General features: G+C 45.5%; 1 protein-coding gene across 4 annotated transcripts; it reads left to right on the forward strand.

The window, feature by feature from the left end:
• The first annotated feature begins 679 nt into the window (after positions 1-679).
• On the forward strand, positions 680-13,024 carry LOC120815710 (SUN domain-containing ossification factor). Of its 4 annotated transcripts, XR_013467124.1 has the most exons (25): positions 680-1,065; positions 3,688-3,802; positions 4,015-4,140; positions 4,330-4,562; positions 4,761-4,856; positions 5,037-5,175; positions 5,261-5,378; positions 5,474-5,598; positions 5,708-5,775; positions 5,892-5,999; positions 6,280-6,385; positions 6,683-6,703; positions 7,642-7,697; positions 7,803-7,885; positions 8,002-8,067; positions 8,165-8,230; positions 8,427-8,517; positions 9,067-10,356; positions 10,436-10,523; positions 10,868-10,972; positions 11,287-11,333; positions 11,404-11,561; positions 11,865-11,944; positions 12,026-12,081; positions 12,191-13,024. XR_013467124.1 is itself a non-coding variant. In XM_040170613.2 (24 exons), the coding sequence occupies exons 1-24, from the start codon at positions 1,001-1,003 to the stop codon at positions 12,644-12,646; spliced, it is 3,915 nt and encodes a 1,304-aa protein (XP_040026547.2). In that variant the 5' UTR covers positions 680-1,000; the 3' UTR covers positions 12,647-13,024. The 4 variants fall into 4 exon arrangements, 2 of the variants coding, with proteins under 2 accessions (XP_040026547.2, XP_077955374.1); XR_013467125.1 differs by lacking the exon at positions 6,683-6,703; XM_040170613.2 differs by lacking the exon at positions 11,287-11,333.
• The last annotated feature ends 3,787 nt before the right edge of the window (positions 13,025-16,811 follow it).

Genomic DNA, 16,811 nt, shown 5'->3' on the forward strand with positions numbered 1-16,811 from the left:
TTAGCCCGCTATGGCTGGGAAGCCACATGATGGCAGCAGAGACCTTACTGAGTGTACAGTTGTTCCAGTGGTTAAGGGATTTAAAAAATGGACAAACTATTTCAGTTCAATGTTGCTTGATTGGGATAAACGGGCACTGCAATGATCAACAGCAACAGCTGGCATGTTGGATGCTGATCAAGTTATTATATCCGTCCTATATGTCCTAATACGTCTTATAAGGTGAATGCTCGTATGCTGTGTGGTTACAGTAATTGAAATGATCACATAGTAGATAGTGTGAGGGTGTGAGATTTTTCATGTAGGAGGTGCACCCTTTCACTGGGCGTTAGACTAGTAGTTAGTTTCGTGGCCCTCACCGAGGGGATTAAAAGAATTGCTTTGAATGTTGCTCTGTTGGCTCCATCTAGTGACCTCAACGTAAACATGCAATTTGTAAGACAGCCTGGATTCAATATCAGGTTACTGCAGTATATATTTTTTGGTGAAAACATGAGGAAATAAAGTCCCACTACCAGATCAGACCTTGTGACCTTTTTGGATTGACCCGGATGAACAATAAAGTTATGACATGCTATTTGGACATCGTGATTGTAATCATCGCAACCGTGGTGACTTGTAAAAGGAGTCGTCGACACAAAACACGTCACTAAAAGCAGCGCCGCCCACGCAGGCGACCGTTCCCATCGAAACAAACGCCCCTTCCACATGCTCAGTTTAAACTGCGCACCCGCCTCTCTGTCTTCTGATTGGACGGTTGAGTCGCCCGCTGATACGCACCGACAATCGGCATAGGCAACAGCAGGTTGTGTGTATGTGTGACAGTTGTTAGCATCACACTTCACCGGAGAAGCGGCTAGCGTTATCTAAGTTAAGTCAACAGGAAGTGGCGGGTGAATTTATATCCTACACAACTCCGGAGTGCGCTCGCCCGCAGCGGGAGACAAACCCCATTTCCGAGTAACGTCACAGCGAGGATGTCCGTCCCGGCCGGAGAGGGATGAAGATGAAACCGCAGTTGTGGCGAGTTGTGTCAGTGTGGCTGTGTGTGACTGTACTCTGTTGGTGAGTTCACTTCATTCGAGCCGAGTCGCATTGTCACGTCAGTGACTGTAAAACGCATTCAACTCAAGGGGGTTACAAAGTGTTTCGTTAGCTGGCTAAGCTAACGAGACGCTGCGATGTGGCGCCTGGCTGACTTCTGACTTGCGTTTAGCTCGAGTTGCTGATCAGCGGTGTCGTTACTTTTACTCGTTGACGTCAGCTAGGATTAACACGGCTAGCGTTAGCCTTGTAGCAAATGCAACGTGTACAACGTCAAAGATGGTGAACCGTCGAACGGGTGTAACTTCCTCCACGTGAAAGTGCATCGTACTTAAGTTACGGGGCGATTAACGCTAGTTAACTATTAAGCTAACGTTAGCTAACACAAGTCGTAGCCGCCACTGGAGACTTTAAGTTAAGTCACTGTCATTCGGTTGTTCAGCTCCTGTCAGGGTGGTGGTGGGGGGGCTCCACTGTCCACTGTCCTCTTGACAGCTGGAGGTCATCACGTTACAGGCAGCACACAGGGACATTATGTAGGGTGATTTTGAGGGTCGCTGCAGCACACGCGGACTGCTGTGCTTGAGATGGAGAGGAGAGGGACGGCGTGTTATTGTGGGTGTTAAGATCCATGTTGTTGACCTGACCTACTTTCACCAGCACAGCTTCTCGTTAAAGCTGTGGTAATCATAAGGATCTTTTTGAAGTCTGCCTCTGCCGATGGTTCAATTGTGGGCTGAACAAGTTTTGAAAAAACAAAATCAATAATCTAATTGCAATTTCTTTTTGTCTTATTATTGTGTATGAACGACATAATCATTCTCACTTTTAAGGGTGCGATGTCGTAGTTTCTTCTGTGATCTGTATTGAACACCGATGTTTCCATGTGTCAGTAGAAGCCAGGACATTTCTGCACCACGACAGTATTTAATGTTGACTTGTATGTTGACGTACATTTTGTTCTTAACAATTATTGGGCCTAATGCGATTTAAAAGTTGCCTCAGGCCATATTGCAATTTTGATTAACTGTGCAGCCCTGGCATCATTCAGTAAGATGAGAAAGAAGAAGCTGAGCAATTCTGTCAGTTTATTGATGTTAACTTACTGTTTGTAGGGTAAAACACCGCTATACTTGTTGACATTGATTATGGCCCCTGTTCCATTTAGGTGGCCCGTGGTATTGTGAAGGCTGACTCAATGGACGGTCAGTGACATTAAATAGAATGGTTCTATATTTAATTCAATTTAATTTACCCTGCTGTTGTATGTGAAACAGCTGCTTTAAAAATGGGGCTGAAGTGCTTGTTGATCACCTGGAATAGCAAACTGGGACACTTCATTCAGAAAAGGAAGCAATGGTGGAACTGACTGTTAATTATTTTCTTGACTGGATAATTTTCTTAAAAATTAACTAAAGTCGATCTCAAATAGGATTGGCCTGTTTTTACTGTGAGAGTGGCGACCACCCGAGATTTTACTAAATTCGAGACTTATGCCTTTTTAATATTTGGTTATATTTAACCATTTAGGGTTATTTTTTACAGAAATTAATTATGTACTATTATCGTGATCCAGACATGCAATATGCTGGTGCCTTCATGTCAAGAGAAAACGATATCATGAATCACTGTCGCAATATAGATGAATTGTTCTGTCTCTAATATGAATTCCTTTCCTTCGTCAGCTTTAAAGTCCTTATTAGGATTGTGACCAGTGTCATTTTTTCATCTTTGAAACAGAGCTTCGGTTAGACCGTTTCTTGATTGTATGAAAGGTGCGTAGTGCATGAAAAAAATTATTGCCATATACGTGACGGCATAGTGCCACGTACTAAATCATCTTATCACGTTATTACACAAGTTGAAAATGGGAGTAATCAGTGATGCATCGCGTCATGTGACACGTGAGTTGAGACACTCGGGTCACTCAGAGATGTGCCACATACACATGATCTTTGTATCTTTTGTTAAACTCCACTGTAAGTACAGTGCAGTGGGCTCGCCCACAGAGGAATATCCATGTCAACATGAAGGGAACACCTAGAAAACATTCCCGTTTTTTTTCTAGCATCTTCTCTCTAAAGTCTCTGCTTTCACTCTGCCTGTTTTATTATTGAGAAAATGATGCCTTAACACCATCCATGCTGCTTTTAGGGGTTTTTCAGTTAGAAAACAATGTCTCTGTTGTTTGCTGAAATGTCTCTCGCCAGTCTGGCCCCTAAAGTCCGATCAACAAAGCAGTTGCACCAGCCGGCTGGTGACGTGGCCGTGGGCCAAGTTGAGCGCTTGACCTGGAAACAAGGATCAAATCCAGATAATTCCACGGATTGTTGACAAGTTTGCCATCTCTGTCGAAGTGGGGCCTTTGAGACGGTTCAACGAGGATCTTTTCCCCGCAGGAATTTCCATTATTATTGCAGACATTTAAAGCCTTGTTCCTGCTAATTGTTGTTGTTGTTTTCCTGTCAGCAGTGAGCACAGTTCCAGTGAACCTGAGCATTATTTCTGTCACATCACAGCATGAGAACTGTGGTGTTTGAAACAAACAGACACGTTTGATATCTCTACAGTTAAACCTAAATAATTGGCCTATGGCCTCGCATGTTACCGTGACACTGATTTTCTTTCTCCTTCGTCTCGCAGGTGCTTTTGTTGTTATGTCGGTTGCACAGAGTCGCTCCAAGAGGCCCAGAGGACAGTGTCCTCACAGGACGTCGGTTCGGAGGAAGAGTCGGGGGAAAAGAGTCGTCATCACAAGGTAGCATCAGCTGCATGTTATCATCTAACTACCCACAGGTGTATAATAAACTCATGTGACCATACAGCACACAGTAAACCTGCTGTAATACTAGACCCGAATGGGATTTCTAGTAGTAACATAATGGCATCACTAGGATTATTTTTCTCCTGTGACTGAACCGTCCCCTTTCATGGCGTCAACGTAATCTATTTGTATGGGTTAATCTTTAGGTTGAGGAAAACGGTGTCCTAGCGGCCCACGCCTTATCTGAAAATGAGCAGTTCATTGAGAGGCATTGGCAAGTAGAGGAGCAGAAAACACAAGAAGTGGATGAGGATAAAAATCAATACATAGAGGTACAGTATTATTTAAGTTTGTAAATTCCCCAAAGCACTTTTCTGCTGTGACATTTGTTTAATATGAATGAATGATCATTTCAAAGACGACACTTTAAGGGTCTGGTTGGTGAATCCAACTCTGGCTAATGGGCCAACGGTTTTAATATTTCTTTGCACAGTTCCAGTTTCTCTATGTTTATCCATCAGGCCTTTGAAGTAGAGGAGCCAGCTGGAGAGGAAGAGTTGGAGACAGACAAAGACATTTCACAACCTGAGCCGGAACATGAGCAAAGCTCTGAAAATCAACATCCTGAGACCTCCATCACTGCAGACGAGGACTCTGCCTCCCTGCTGCCTTCCTCCCACCCGGCATCTGAATTTGTTGCTGTGCTTGAAGACGACTCAAACCCCCATAATCCTCAAGACAACATCCCTGATAGGCAAGATATTTCTACCTCCAGGCTTTTAAAAAATATGTCTGTTCCGCTGAATCTCATTGTGGTGTTTCAGGAAATGTACACTGCCTCGGGTAACCGCACTGCATGAAAGCGAGTTCCTTTTAAAAATAGGTGTTTTTTTCCCCCCGCAAATATATAATGGCTGCAAAAGTCGTAACACGGATTGTTGTTTCATTTCAGAGTTTCATATGATGCAGCTGAACCCGAGGTCATCGACTCCGACCTGCCTCCAGCACACTGTGAAGAAGAAGAGAATAACCCATATGACGTTGACAGGTGGGTACGGTGGGAACTTAATGAGCTAAAAATATCATAACAGTAATAGTTCTCTAGTATTTCTGTCAAGTTGGCTTTCATTGTAAGCAGCTGAATCAGGTTACAGTTCATCTCAAATAAATTAAACTGGAGTCTTGCGCTCTCAAACAAGACCTCGATGTTTTTTCTTTATTCTTACAGTCCTCCAATTGTTCTGGAGAACACGTCCAATGTTCACACTGCAGGCACCAAAACCGAGAGTGACCCAACTCCGACTTCTCCGACTGGTCACAGCACAAAACATCTAGAGGCCAACGCATCATACGCGCCACAAGAGAAGGTAAGGAGCTTGGATACCGTGTGAACTATTTTCCTCTCTAACAGAGGAGGTGCCCCAGCTCTCATTTTCTCATTAACTCTGACAGGACACCAGGTCCCTCGTCACCAAAGGCCCAGATACCAGTGTGAGCACCAAAGACCCCGAGGACATCCCCACTTTTGATGAGTGGACGCGGAAGATGATGGAGGTCGAGAATGAGAAGAGTAAGATTAAGAGTTTGTCCTTTTTTAATTTCTCATTAAGATGATTCATAGCAAAACGTCCTGGTAATTCAGTTGTTTGTTTTTTCTCTCAACAGCTCAGTCAACTCACACTTCTAACAATGTGGCTCCTCCCTTGGTGAAGAAGGTACAGAAGAACTTCAATAACTACGCTTCAGTGGAGTGCGGAGCCAAGATCCTTGGTTCTAACCCAGAGGCGAAGGTACTGTATGTGATACGAATGCCTATAGAGTAATCTGCTTACTCTAATGGAGGCTGACATAATACTAATGCAGCAAGCGAGTATTGATCACTGAATTTGTTCCCTACAGAGCACTTCGGCCATTTTGATGGAGAACATGGACATGTACATGCTAAACCCCTGCAGTAATAAAATCTGGTATGTATTTGCCTGTTTCCTGCTTTCTACCTAACGAACGGACGCTTCTTTTAACCTCCACCTGAGGCCAGCGTTGTTTTTAAAGGCCTTTTTGTTTTTTTCTCGTTCTCATCCAGGTTCATCATCGAGCTCTGTGAGCCCATCCAGGTGAAGCAGCTGGACATCGCTAACTTTGAGCTTTTCTCCTCCACCCCCAAAGACTTTCTCGTCTCCATCAGTGACAGGTATGAGGCGCAGATACCATACATGCAATATCCACAAGGATAACACCAATGCTGGTATTCCTTCAGTTTTTGTATTTTGGTAGAAAAGTATTTGACTTGAAAACAAATGGTTGAGTTCTCAAAGAATGAATTCACACATACAAAACATCTTTTTAACAACAAAATCAAAATGTCTTTTTTATCCCAGTAACATGATTTTTAATGAAGTTGAAGTGTGAAGTTCTAGCCCTAAAACACAGAGACATTCATATACCTACGTTGTGCAAATCCTCTGCTCTAGATACCCGACAAACAAGTGGCTAAAGCTGGGAACCTTTCACGGCCGGGATGAACGCACAGTCCAGAGCTTCCCATTGGATGAGCATCTTTATGCTAAATATGTGAAGGTAAGTTTTTCTCAACACAGCACTGTGTCTGTCTCGATTCTATGCTAATGTCGTGCAGAGGAATCGCTGTCCAGCTATTTTCTCTCTGAATTTCTTTTCAATGGCCTGTAGAAAAGTAGGTCTTGACCCTTTTGTGAATAACAGTTTCAATGTTTCAATTGGACGTACAGATCTTTTTGAAGTAAAATGATGATGTTGTTGTTTGTTTGGCTTTTTTATAATTACTCAAATGAAAACCTGTTTAAATGCATGTGTACATCTCTTTTAATTCTTCTTTTTCTGTCTCTCTTGCTTCAGATGTTCACCAAGTACATAAAGGTTAGCATGCTTTTCTTGTAGAGGTCTGTGGTTGTGTGAGCTGAATTGCAAACAGGGAGAGGGATGTATTTTGGGTCTTTTTTTCACAGTGGTGTGATCAACTCTAAACACAGTAATTTAAGTTGCTACGCTAGTTGCTAACCCATTAAAACCACAATAAATACTTACAGAGGATGAACGTGTGATTACTCCTGGACTAATATAATGTCAAATGATCTAACCATGACTGAGATGTTCCTCAGGTGTTTTGTTAATCAGTCTCTCAATGTTTCATTTCAACCCATTGTGTTAATTTGACAACTAAACAAAAGCATGACTGTGCTGTTTGTAAATGAAATAAAAACGAGTAGAGTGCTGCGGGAGAGAGTCCTGACGCATAGGAGTGAGTCAGCATTTTTGCATTTCAGTTTCTCTCCTCTTCAAGTCATGATGTTTGGATTCCATGCCTGAAATAAAGTCTGTCATTGACACAAGTTCAGGGGATTTTAACGCTTTGTTATACAATATCAAGTACGTCAGTAGCTACCAGTATTGTGAATTTTAAAGCTTTTATGTGTCTTAAAAAGGCTTTTGCTTTCAAGTGTCAACATCATCATGCTAACTTGATCGATTGTACAGCCACGTTGTATATACTCGGGGTCACGTCACTGGTAGTTCTTTTATAGCCCAACGGTAGCTTTTTACCTTTTACCTCTGCTTCAAAAATCACAAAAGTATTCTTCAATTGTGAAGATTACTGTGCTCAACAACTGTGGATATTCAAAACTTGGGTTAAATAGACACACAGCTTATTTTCTGCAATAATCCAATGGAAAGTCCCAATGGCTGGATGGAGTGAACCTGTGCGGTCTACAGAAACACATCCTCCCTGCAGCACTCTATACGTCATTCTCTCATTAATATCTGAATATCTGTTTCTTTTTTTCCTCTTTTACTAGGTGGAGCTGCTCTCTCACTTTGGCTCTGAACATTTCTGTCCCCTGAGTCTCATAAGGTACTTAATGTTAAAGCAATGTTAAGCCTTCCTAACATCCTCGGGGACAGTGTGTGTTTTGACATAACCTTAACTGGCTCAAAGAACGTTTTTCTTTTTCGCCAGGGTGTTCGGCACAAGCATGGTCGAAGAGTACGAGGAGATCGCTGATCCCGCAGAAAGACCAGATGATCAGGACGATGACTTGGGTAAGAACGTGGATGGTCACAAATAAATACACACAAACCAATTGGGATTATCGTCACTTGCACCAAAATCACAGAGTGGTCTGACAGTCGTAGTTGTCATGCACTGCTCGCTCCAGATTATCCTCCTGGATACGCACCCGGTGAGGACCGGTTATCCAACAACCTGATTGGATCAGCAAAAGGCAAGTAGAGTTAAAATGGGTTTCTGCTGCATAAAGTTGATTTTACCAGTATCCCAAACCTGGAAAAATTGTATTTACTTGTTTTTCTCCCCTTCAGATGTGATTCTGAACATGGTCAATAACATCGCTGTCAATGTTCTCGGTGGAGGCTCAGAGATCCCAGGTATGACCTGCACAGGTTCCCGCCCGCTGCCTCCGGTCTCCAGTTATCGCTCACAACCTTTCTTTGTTTTTGAAGGAGATAGTCTGTATTTGCAACGATTAATTAGTTGACTACAAGTGTTGCCGATGATTTGAGTAACTTATATTTGTTTGTGTGTTTTTTTTTTTTTTTTTTTTCCCCATTTCCTTTTTTGTAGGTAACCTTTCGTCACCGGGCGTGAACGTCACTGAGCCATCAGCCCAACTTGAAACCAGCTCTCCAGCTTCCAATAGAGACCTCACCTCGGGGTGAGTACATGTCACGAGTCTTATGATAGCTTTTGTAATTGTGAATTCACCTTCACCAAACCGTAACTGGCATCGTTTTCAGAGTAAAACAAAAGTAATTTCATTCTACTGACTGATTAAAATGTTATTGCTTCTGTAGATGATGGTCCAATGCACTCTATGCTAATAGAGATACGAGCGGGATCACTGTTCCCACTTAAAGAATTGGGCCACAACTTAATACGTCATTTCAGTCCCTAAGCAAAAGAAGACTTTATGGCCGCAGCCATAGCGAAGTGAATGCCTATCATATTTAATCTACACTAAAAGCTATGTAAAGCTACCTGTATGATTACACATGCTTATTTTTCCTATAAAATCTTGTAAATGAATGTATAATATTACAAAGACCCTAAAACCTAATGCTACATTGGCTTTTCCTTAAGCCGATGGCTTGTGAAATAATAGATGACAGTAGCCCCACGTGCTCTCTAAATGTTATATTGTGCCCTTCCTTCAGTGTACTACTGCGTTTACCCAGTGTACTATGTTGTCCTTCTCCCTCTGTAGTTCAGACTCCGAAGTTGAAGAGGTTTTTCCAGACCCCAGTACCCTCACAACTGAAGTCCGATCCTTAGAGACCTCTGTGTCAGAGACCTCCACAGCCGATACGAGCAAACAAGAGCTCCCCCGAGTGAAAGGAGACATTGTCATTCCTCTAGACAGAGAGGAGGAAGAATCAATCGGCTCTACAATCACCCTTTTGGAAAAGGAGGAGTTTGATGGAGAGAAAGAGACCCGGGATCAGCATGAGCAACGACTACAAATCCAGAAGTACTGTCCACAGCTCTCTTCCCTTTCTTGCTGTTGCGCCGCTTCCCTCCAGGAGTATCTCCATCAGCAGTGTTCGACCCTGCTGTCCAAAAAAAGGAAATGCCAAGCCATGAAGGGAAAGCAAGTCATTATTCCCATTCTAACCCCCACGTGCCATATATCCCTGTCTCCCTCTGCCTGCACTGCACCTCGGCAGCATTACAGCGAGGTACATCGGCCCCGTGATCAAGAGCAAGCCTCTGAACAGGAAACAAAGAGTGAAGCCAGACCGTCGGAAACACCTCCTCCTCCTCCAGGGGGCCCGGTACAATCTCACACAGAGTCTCCGTCTGAACCTCCTCTGCTGGAGCCCAGTCAAACCTCGAACCTCCCCCGACCCAGTGCCACCGACTCATCCTCTGCCAAACCCGCCGCTATTGTGGAGACACCACAGCTGTCTGCTGAGGAGCCACAGCCGGAAAAGAGCCAGGACGTGCTGGCAGAGGACGCGCACGTGGAGCCCTCAGCCTCCCTCAGTAGCTCCGTAAATGTTAACCCCGAGGTCAGTGCAGCCGTGGACGATGCCGCCGTGGCACAGAAAGAGAACTCCGACACAGACGCCTCTAAACAAGAGACAAAAGCCTCAATCCACAGCCCAGATAAAACGGATGAATACCCAGTCCTCCATCCCACCGCCTCCCCCCAATCAGAACCTCACCCTGACCCGCCAGCCGTACCCGAAAGCAGCACTCCCTCCCCCGACGTGTCCCACCCCGATGCAGACACCCCCACAGAGCTTGAGCCCTCGCCCGTCACGGAAACTAAAACAGATTTTGCGGAAGACGGCTCTACGTCGGCGGGCGGCAAGCCCTCCTCGTCCCTGTCGGACGTCTACGCGGAGGCCCCCAACGGCACGGAGCCCAACGGGAACATGGTGCACGGCTCCAGCCAAAAGGAGTCGGTGTTCATGAGACTCAACAACCGCATCAAGGCGCTGGAGATGAACATGTCACTCAGCGGACGCTACCTGGAGCAGCTAAGCCAGAGGTGAGGAAGACGGACTCGGATCAGTGCTGCTCTGTTAGTAGACTGAGTAGAGGCTTAATGGTGCGTTGTGTGATTCAAGGTATCGAAAGCAGATGGAGGAGATGCAGAAGGCGTTCAACAAAACCATCATTAAACTCCAGAACACGTCCACGATAGCAGAGGAACAGGTGAGCAATGACAGGGCGCAGATGTTCGTCCAGCCAGCTGAAAGTCATAGATATTTATAGCTTTTTGTGTGACTTTTAGTGAATTGTCCCAAAACCACATTGTTCTATTGTACTCAATGCATTTAGTCGCTGGGCGGAGAAACACCCTCAGATTTGTTCTTCCAAGAGCTTTTTGCTGTGGGTTTCAAGCAGCGCTAATTAATGTCTTAGTTCTAGCAATTAATAAAATGACTGCATATAATGTTAAAAGGGTCACTCTCAGTGACAATCAGAAAAAAAACAATAAATACCTTCACACAATAATTTCACTGTGTGTGTAATTGGTTGTCCCTTTCCTCCCGTAGGACCAGCGTCAGACGGAGTCCATTCAGTTGCTGCAGGGCCAGCTGCAGAACTTGACCCAGCTGGTTGTCAACCTGTCGGTCAGAGTCAGCCAGCTGCAGGATGAGGTAGACGCAACGCTCCGGGCACAAAGCCATCATTTGTAATTAGGGGGTTTCTTCTCTCCAGCGGGACAGTAAATGTACTACTTTTCCTGGAACGAGTGCTTAGGAGGGAGAGTGACGGTGCTGCGTAGTGAGGCTATTTTAATTTAACCCTAACCCTAAAATACGAACACGTTACACACAATGGCTTCTATTGCCAATGAAAGAATAATGCTTCCATGCTGTCACCGGTTGGATATTTTGCCGTTATGTTGAATGTAAGTTATTGCAAAGCAGGATGATTATTCTTTTCACTGAGTGGCACCTCTGCGTTTTAGGAAATGAGCAAGCAGTCACAGGACACGACAAACTGGGACATTTGCATGTAGGTTATTTGAATTTAACGTGTATCGCCACTGTTTTGCTAACGACGTAATCAACGGTGTGTCTCCTAGGTGTCCGACAGGCAGAATTACCTGCTGCTGTCTCTGGCGCTGTGTCTGTGTCTCGGCCTGCTGCTCTGTGCAAACCACCGCCGCGTCCCCACCGGTCCCCCAACCACCGAACCGGAGCCGCCCACACCCAAGAGCTACACCTACTGCTGTCCTGAAAGGTAGCGAGACAATCTGCCCAAAAAATATGCATAATGACGACTACTGTGCTCAAAAAGAAAGAAAAGATCTGAAGAAGAGTGGTGAAAGAGGGGGGGGGAAGTGTGAGAAGACACTGAGTGGCGTCTCCAAATGGGCTCTAACCTCTAATGTGCCGACGTTACTACGCCTCCAACGGCTTCTGCTCATTAAGCCAGTTTATTGATACAATTAATCGTAGCGAGTCGCAGGCGGAGACGAGTCGCGTCTCAGTCAAGGTGCTCCACGCGGCCTTTTTCCTCACCCATTACTGTTACCTTTAATAGGCACTTCACTTCCTGTGATGAGACGGGCCTGAAGAGGAGTGCATCCTACCCACTCATACACTCACTTGGCACCAGCGAAGGTACAGTTCTGCTACACGAGTGATGGAGTTTTAACCATTTGCTATCTTGGTGGAAAATTAACATCAGTCTTTGGCTCACAGGCCCAGAAATGCTGCAGGCCGAGGAGACGCAGAGTCTCTGTCCGGCTAACAGAAAGGTGTGTCCAAATGAAATTCTTTCCACTGCAGAATATCCTCCTCAGATGGTCGGTTTAAAAATACTGGCTGTAACTGATTAACAGTCAAGTCTCACTTTCCCCCCCACAGAGGAGACGGCGTAAGATGAAAGCCAATGAGAAAGTGGAGACTCTGAAACCCTCTTTTCATGGCGCTGCAGAGCTGTGTAACGGAGCGGCTTTATGTAACGGTGTACCTGTCACCACAAACCCCGCCCCCTTCGCCAAACGGTTGCTTCAGCCTCTGTTAAGAGACTCGCCGTCGGAGGGCAGCTCCGAGGGGTCCTCGCATTCAGACGACCCTTCTTTCTGTGGCATCGCCACAGCGTGCAACCGAATCTGTGATGGGCTCCCTCGACCAAAGACCCGGGCGGAGAAACGGGCGTTTAGACGCAGGCGTCCAGAGCCCAGTTACGTGGGGTTGGACTTGCTTCAGGTCCCGCGAAGGGACAGGAGAGAGCAAATACGCATCTCCAGCATACAGGACATCATGAACAGAAAGAATGAGCCGGGCTCTGGGACGTTTGGGGTAAACGTTGCCCTCTAAGGTCCTGTTTGACAGGACCTTTTTCCCTCCTCACTGACTGCTTAACTCTTTCCCAAAAGAGATGGATGTTATTTCTGTGGCCACTGGCAGTTTTAGGCTTTGATATGAGACAATCCCTTCACTCTCACTTTTATGTTTTGTTTGTGTTCTCAGTTTATATTTGTCATACTTTAAATCAAAGAAATGTCTTCCCAGCTTTCCATTAAATATTTAAAGTTTTGTTTTTGAAAGATTTACTGTGACTATTGAGTCTACACGTGAACAATATTGTTGAATCAAGTTATGTGGTCGACACACTGAACATCCAGCTTTAACGGCACACCTTTTTATTTAATAAAATTCCAGGTCTGACTTGCTGTCGGGACATATTGTCTCAAACAATCTCAGGATGTTTTCTCACCTTCAAAGTAAAAGCACATGGTGTAAAGCTCAGAAAACACATCGTCCTTTTGGGGATTTTCAATATTGAAATGTGAGTTTGGAAAAATACAGCGACGAAAGAAAATGCGACACGGTATGTTTCATTGCTGGTTTTTCCTCCAGTGAACCTGAAAGAGAAGAAGGACTTTTCCTCACAGCGTGAAGACTTTCGGTGAAAAAGTAAACGTCTTTAGTGATCCACAGCTGAAGTGCTTCTGGAGTGACCAAAGGGCCCAAATCAAATATTCCTAGAGCAGCTTAATCAATCATCGGCTGCGCTCCGGTCCAGTCATGGAGCGAATAACCACACAAATTAGTGGAATATTGTGTTCTATCCAAGTCAAATATTCAATAAGACAAGGGAGCAAGTGTAGCAAAGCCTCCCCTCTGCAAGTGGCAACATTTTTAATGGTACGAAGTCATTTACAAATTAGAACTATTTTGCATTTATACATAGCTTTAAAAACTCGTATTAATCTCTACTTTTCACAGCTGAAGATCGCTTGACTGGCTGGAACAGGTAGAATAGGGAATAGCCCTGACGCGTGGAGTTCGCGGAGCGTGGGAAACCACAGCACTTACGCACAATACACACCGATCGCCCACGTGTGGAGCTGAAGACCCCTCTGCGCTTTGATTGGATGGCTAGTTAGCTTAGCACGTAGCGACACACCTCTCTGTTATGCTCTGCTGTAAAAGTTAAGTGTTTCGTAGATGGATACCACCACCGATGTGTATCATGTACATGTACGTTTGAAAAGTCTTCACTCTGATGGAAACTCCTCGATGTTCACCAGCTGCAAGGTGAGAAAACAAACCGCTGTTAAACATATTCGTTCAATATTCACACACAGTTTATTTATAAATAAATAAAACCGTATGACGCAATGACTTCAGCCAGGTGTGAGTGGCCCCTCTAAGTGTAGTGTCGCCCCGTCCAGCAGGGGGCAGTGTCCTCCTTAGATAGACCTTCACAGTAGCATTATTTCCACATCCATGAGTCATTACTCAGGATGGAAGTAAATTAGTTCAAGGGCTATTACTGCTCTCCACCCATGCATATTAACTTGCTCTTGTCTTTACCACCACGGAGCCGCTCAGACGGCTCTCCTTATTATCATATTTGGGTTCTTTTTTATTAAAATGCTCTAGTTAGATTCTGAAGCGAGGAATTATTCCGTCCAAACATGCTCCCTGTTTAGTAGCGTTCATTTGAAAGTGGTTCATGGAAACTAGAACACTGGCTGAGATTGCGTTTGAAGACGGCATTGTTTGATGTGCAGCCTCGACCGAAGGCATTTATCACGTGGCTCCAGCTGTGTATTTCAAGTCAGAAGAGCTGGGATTAATTCCATTACTTCCACACGCTGTCTGTCTCTTTCTCGGCCTCGCTGCGGTCAGCAGTGGTTCAGAACGGTGGAGCATGTGAGAAATGAGGTTAAAACCTCTTTATTCATCTGACCTGGTTGGATTGCAGGAGCCTTTCAGAGATAAGCGGGCCTGATGCTCTTCCCCCCCCTCTGTCATTTTGTTAACAGAATTCCTAGGTTTCTCTTTGCCCTGCCTCCTTTCCAAAGATTATCTGAAAATGCAGGGCTGCAATCCTCTTTTCCCAGGGCGCTCTATCCGAGGTCCGTCATGGACTGAATATTCTCACTGTGCTGTTGTATCTGCACGTTTCTATTCTGATACACAGGCGTCCGCTTGGATATTTCGTTAGTTAGCTCACCCTTCTGCCCGAGTCCTGGCAACACAGAGGAAATTAAGGCCTGGTCAAAATATGTACTAAAGTGGCATTCCACCAACTTTACCCCGTGAAGGTTGGTTCAATGTCATAACATCTTCTTTTTTTTTTTTTTTTAACCACCTCGGCAATGACAAAGACTGATCACTGCATTCCTGGTGCGAATATTTGTATCACGTGAAGGCCGAAGACGTGTTTTTCTCCTGTTGTTTGCTTGAATTTCCCCCCTTTCTGCAGTTTATTAACCCCAAATTGCTACATATCACCAGGAACTTTGGTTATTTTTCTCGGTCTTCTATTTCCTGTGGTCTCAATGAGTAATGCCCAAGGATAAGTGCATCAACTTTCAACTGGCACTAACACATCTTTGCTTGAATTCGCACCTCTGGAGGCAAATCGCACCTTCCCTCGTGTCCGCCGAGTCCACGCGCTGCAGCGCGGCCTCGGAGTCGTGGCTGCAGCACATCGGGAGAAGACTGCACCCGCCGATGTCATCGGGCCTCAGCTTGTTTAGGCTCGAAGACCGAACCTTCATACAACAAACTGGCAGCATGGGGACATGGGAACATGTGTGTGCGTGTAGCGATCACCGGAGGGGGGGACCAAAAAGGGTGCTGTTAGTTGCATTGTGGGACATTTAAGGGTATTTGAAGCTTGACACGCTTTTCAGGAGGAGATACCTGCATCCGTTGTCTTTGCGTGTGTAGATGGTTAAGGGTTTCTCGACGTCCTCTTTAAAAAGCAGACCTTCACTTTTCATTTTCTTTTTCTCAAACATATCTTTCCATCTCTTCATGGCTTGACGCACACATTTGTATGGATTTATTTTAATGTATATGTGTGTATCCTCTTTTTAAAGCTTTTCCTTTCTCTCAGTGTGGGTGGGGGGTGGTGGGCTGTTAGTGAGGGGGGGGGATCTCGTCCTTGTGAACGCATGCGATTGGAAGAGAATAATCCTTTGAGTGCTTGGATTTTTTTTTTTTTTAGGGAGGCGGGGGGCTTCTTTGATGTTCTGCTGGATACCATTTGAGAGCGCGGTATTAAACGCGGATTTCCAACTTCTGTCATGGATTCTCCCCCCACCTCCCCCTCCCTCCCACCCTCCCACCGCTGTCTCCGCGAGTGTCATTGCTCATTTCCTTCTCCTTCTTTAAATGACCTCGCTCATTATATTTCCTCGACCCAATTTCCCTCACTTTCCTCCCCGGCGGCGGACGTCACAATAAGCGCACTTGTAGTTGTGATTTAGCAGCGGTTAAATCTCCTTCCTGGTTGCGCTACGGTGGCATTCTGACAGGCCCGTTTAGCAGGGTGCTTAGCAAGAGGCCGATAAGACCTTGGCAGCCACTTGGAATCAATTGGGCCGTGCCTTACCCGCTCGGTAAGCCCACTGTCGCAGAAGGCCCCCCCCCATTCCCATGTGCGCCTGTGATTAAGCCGGGTGTGAAGGGCTGAAGTAGACACTCAAAACAGAAAAAGAGAGGAGAGAAAACCCCAGAAACCGCTGCAGATGCGCCACATCGCATGAGCCTTTGGTAGAAGACGCACGCGTATGAATAACAGTGTCCTCCAGGGAAGCTGCTGCTTAACGTTTCATGGACTTATTTCCTCCTCTGCCATCCCGGCTCGACTGACCCGGGATGTGGATACACGTCACATGTCACTCACACGTCCTGCGTCCGTGTGACACGAGCACAGCTGTACGGACGCACAACGTGGAGTCCACAAGCGCCGGGTCTCACCGGGCCGCCGTGCGGGGTCCACATGGGGCGGGAGAGAGACACCACTGGAGACGCGTGCACACACACACAGATGAGATGTGACATGTTGACTAAATACAGGGTAGGATGCACATCATTCAGCCCGCAGTAAAGAATGATCATGCATGACGTGCTCTTTCACAGAAGCGCGTAGCCTAACCTTTCCCCCCCTCTGATGAATGAGTCACAACTCAGACGCCAAAGGTGACCTTACTCGCTGTTTGTTTCCGAGCGAAGCCCA

This window comes from Gasterosteus aculeatus, chromosome 3 (assembly GCF_964276395.1).
Source record: "Gasterosteus aculeatus chromosome 3, fGasAcu3.hap1.1, whole genome shotgun sequence".
Taxonomy (NCBI): domain Eukaryota; kingdom Metazoa; phylum Chordata; class Actinopteri; order Perciformes; family Gasterosteidae; genus Gasterosteus; species Gasterosteus aculeatus.